This window comes from Mastomys coucha, unplaced genomic scaffold (genome assembly GCF_008632895.1).
Source record: "Mastomys coucha isolate ucsf_1 unplaced genomic scaffold, UCSF_Mcou_1 pScaffold11, whole genome shotgun sequence".
NCBI lineage: Eukaryota > Metazoa > Chordata > Mammalia > Rodentia > Muridae > Mastomys > Mastomys coucha.
This window is the reverse complement of record NW_022196893.1, coordinates 14,927,974-14,931,991: the sequence shown is the minus strand read 5'-3', so window position 1 is coordinate 14,931,991 and position 4,018 is coordinate 14,927,974. Positions and strand designations below refer to the sequence as shown.

At 53.6% G+C, this 4,018-nt stretch overlaps 1 protein-coding gene across 2 annotated transcripts in view; it reads left to right on the top strand.

Moving 5' to 3' along the window:
• The window catches only part of Pnpla5 (patatin like phospholipase domain containing 5), a 12,331-nt gene continuing 8,313 nt past the window's right edge, over window positions 1–4,018 (top strand). For both annotated transcript variants that reach the window (XM_031358296.1, XM_031358289.1), the window contains exons 1-4: window positions 1–372; window positions 680–912; window positions 3,040–3,105; window positions 3,351–3,560. In XM_031358296.1, the coding sequence (XP_031214156.1) occupies window positions 180–372; window positions 680–912; window positions 3,040–3,105; window positions 3,351–3,560 (702 nt within the window). In that variant the 5' untranslated portion in view covers window positions 1–179. The remainder of the gene's footprint in view (window positions 373–679; window positions 913–3,039; window positions 3,106–3,350; window positions 3,561–4,018) is intronic.

Sequence of the window (4,018 nt, the reverse complement as noted above, 5' to 3'; positions counted from 1 at the left end):
CACTTGCTAGGGCCACAGCTGACTCAGACTAGGGCGGAGCTACTCGGCTCAGCCTCGGGGAGCTCCATCCCCATCCCGGCTTGGTCCCATCACATTGGAGCCCCGGTGCACGTTCCTTCGCGCTCCAGCACTGCATCACGGCCGAGGAGTCTGCAGCCCCGCGTCCGAAGCGCCCTATTATGGACTTCCTGGAGGCAGAGGGCGGCTGGAGCCTGTCCTTCTCAGGCTCTGGTTACCTGGGCCTCTACCACGTGGGTGTCACCGAGTGTCTGCGCCAGCGCGCGCCGCGCCTCATCCAGGGCGCCCGCCGCTTCTATGGCTCCTCTTCGGGCGCGCTCAACGCCTTGAGCATTGTCTGCGGCAAGTCCACAGGTGCTTGGGAAGTTGTCAGGGAGCCCCGCAAGGAGCTAAGCCTGGCCGATATACCCCTGGGGCTTTACACGCAGCAGCCTCTGAATCTGGGGATCCCAGTAGTCACTTCTAATCTCTAAAGATGGGATCCTGTCTTTAGATTTGGGATACTACCTTTAAGGTTTTTTTAGAGTATTGGTTACCAGGACTGGGCAGAGATGTTAAGAACTGACTCCCAGGCATCCCTAAGAGAAGTGGACCATTGGTCGGGGAGGGTGGCCCTCGGTGGTCCCAGGTCACTGAAGCCTTAGTTCCCACTGCCCTGCAGACTTTGCCTGCTCCAGGCTCCTGGGTCTGGTGAAACACGTGGAGCGGCTGAGCCTGGGCATCTTCCATCCGGCCTATGGACCCATTGAGCACATCAAGAAAAAGCTGCAAGAGGACCTTCCTGACAACTGCCATATTCTGGCCTCTCAGAGGCTGGGCGTCTCCATGACCCGATGGCCTGATGGTCAGAACTTCATAGTCACTGATTTTGCCACTCGGGATGAACTCATCCAGGTGAGCCAGTGCTGCTTTGGGACCTGGGGTTCGGGGAACACAGTCCATGAAATAATAATAGAGTGAGCCTAGGGGTTTCTGTGGGTGACCGTGTGTGTGTGTGTGTGTGTGTGTGTGTGTGTGTGTGTGAGTGTGAGTGTGTGTATGTGTAGGGGAGGAGCAGTAGCTAGACTGTATCCAAGACTGTGGCCTGAGTCCAAAGCTCTGTAGAGGATGAATGAGGTGGAGAGCAACCTGAGGAGCTCCCGGGGCTGACTGAGGAGCAGTCTGCTTTCCCAGTCAGGACCTCTAAGGTTCTTCAGTCCACAGGCGTCTGCCCCATCCCACTCACCCCTATTTTCCAAGTGTTTTCTGATTGCCAGAGCAAAATATTTACTGAGCATCTAGTATGTGTGGCCACCGTTGTATGCTGTGGTGTTTTGCCTGGTTTGGGCATATCTAAAGCACCTTACCTTCTCAGGGCTTGTACCCACTGAGCACACCTCCTGGGAAGGGGTTAGGAAAGGGCCTATGTGAAATTCAGTCAGGAGACCAAGGCAGGGAAGGAATGGAGCCTGTTCTAACTTGACAGGTTCTAGCTTAGGGGATAAGGAAAATGGGGCCAAAGTTCTGAAGGAATATGAGTCTCCATACTGGAAGGCCTCAGCTCATTGTGAAGAGTCCTGGAGTCCCTCAGCTTAGCTCTGCCCACCCTTCCTATCACGGTGTCTGTCTTGTCTGCTCCATTTTCATCTTGGTGCCCTGTACCCAACACTAGGACAGTCTGACTCAGGAGGACCCCTGTCTACTGGAATGTAGGTATTTGGTTGTCAGTGTGTACCTGAGGGTGTGTGTGTGTCTTAGTCAGGGTTTCTATTCCTGCACAAACATCATGACCAAGAAGCAAGTTGGGGAGGAAAGGGTTTATTCAGCTTGCACTTCCACACTGCTGTTCATCACCAAAGGAAGTCAGGAGTGGAACTCACACAGGTCAGGAAGCAGGAGCTGATGCAGAGGCCATGGAGGGATGTTCCTTACTGGCTTGCTTCCCCTGGCTTGCTCAGCTTGCTTTCTTATAGAACCCAGGACTACCAGCCCAGGGATGGCACCACCCACAAGGGGCCCTCCCCACCTTGATCACTAATTGAGACAATGCCTTACAGCTGGATCTCATGGAGGCATTTCCTTACCTGAAGCTCCTTTCTCTGTGATAACTCTAGCCTGTGTCAAGTTGACCCACAAAATCAGCCAGTACAGGGTGTCACTTGCTGTGTGGACTGATGCTCAGGGAGGGACTTCAGAGCTGTCCTGGTGTGCTCACCTGGACAGCACACACAAGGTGCTCAGTGAATCTCAGCTGTCACGAATGGCAGCCATCTGTGGGAAATTCACATCTCAAACCTCAGAGCCAGGCTTGTGTCTGCGCCTCCCAGGCACAGTGGGAACAATGCTCTTCAGGGTTGTCAGGTAAGGAAGGCTCTGTGTGCCCTTGAACTTGGAACCCTAGATGTACAGTATTTGCCCAGCCCCGAGCCCCTCCCCCAGCATAGCTGACTGCGTTGGAGCTATCCTTGCCTGCCATACTCTGCATGTATCTGTGCATGCTGCTGGCATATAGCAGGTATGACCAGGGATGATGCAGATCAGGGATGATGCTAAGCATGTTGCAACACAGGACAATGCGCACAGCCCTTTACAGCACATGGCCAGCCCAGGATCAGTCTGTAAGTGAAGCATCCCCCCCCATCCCCATCCCTGACCTCCGCCCCACACCAGCAAGACTTATCAGGGCTTTTATTAGGAGATAGTGTCTGTTGTGGGGAAAGAGAGCCTGGCATTCCTCCTCAGAAGTGCATTTGTTTAGATCAACTCTGAGAAGAACACTCTTTGGGAGACACACAGGGATTTTTGGTGGCACCTCATTGCCAGACCTGGTGTGTGTGTGTGTGTGTGTGTGTGTGTGTGTGAATTGGTACTGGTGCCTTGGTTCATATATTAGGGGGTAGCCCACCTGCAGTCTCCAGGCAGCTAGGGTGCCCTCTGCAGGGAGAGGAGAGGAAGGTGGCTTCAAGGACGCTTGCATTCCTGTGTTCTTTTGAGCATGAGAGCAGGTGAGCCCTGAGCGAGGATGATGTTCTTCTCTTCAAGGCTCTGGTCTGCTCCTTGTATTTCCCCTTGTACTGTGGGATGATCCCTCCGGCCTTCAGAGGAGAGGTGAGTGTGTTTCTGAGGGCCCCTGTCTTCATTCCACTCTGGGCTCCAGGCAGCTAGGCCAAGGGCTTGAACAGAGATGGAGATAGGCGTGAAGAGGCCACCTAATAGTAAAGCACCTACTGTGTGCCAAGCCTCCCCCCCCCCCAGAGAGGCTCAGAAGCTAGGCTAGAGGAAGACATGGCCTCCAATCAACATGGTGCGGGTGAGGGGAAGATGGTGTGGGCTAATGCCTCTCTGCCTTCCAGCGTTTCATCGATGGGGCTCTGAGCAACAACCTGCCCTTCTCCAGTTGTCCCACCACCATCACCGTCTCTCCTTTCAACGGGACAGTGGACATCTGTCCCCAGAGCACCTCACACAATCTTTTTGAACTAACCGCCTTCAATGCCAGTTTCCAGATATCTACCAGGAATTTCTTTCAGGGGGTCATATCCCTCTTCCCCCCCAAGCCCGAGGTAGGTCACCCTGCATGGTCTTTGCCTGGGACCCATCAGCTTCAGTTACTGCCCCTCCACAAGTTGGCGCAGAAAGCCTGGAGCAGAAACCTGACCCTCCTTCTGTCCCTTCTGGGTGAGGCCTAGAGTCCAGCTGCGGTCTATACTCAGCTGGCAGGCTCCATGAGCAGAGAGTTAATTCCATTCCTTTTTCTAGATTTATTTTTATTGATGCATGTGTGTGTGTGTGTGTGTGTGTGTGTGTGTGTGTGTGTGTGTGCACGTGTGTGAATGCAGTGCTTACAGAGACTAGAAGACATTGCCTCCCTGGAACTGGAATTATCTGCAGTTGTGAGCCACCCAACCTGGGTGCAGGGAGTTGAGTTGAGCTGTGCTCTTCCGCAGGGGCAGCCAGTGCTTTTCGTTGATGAGCAATCTCTTCAATATCTCACCAGTTTTTGCTTTTTTTTTTTTTTTTG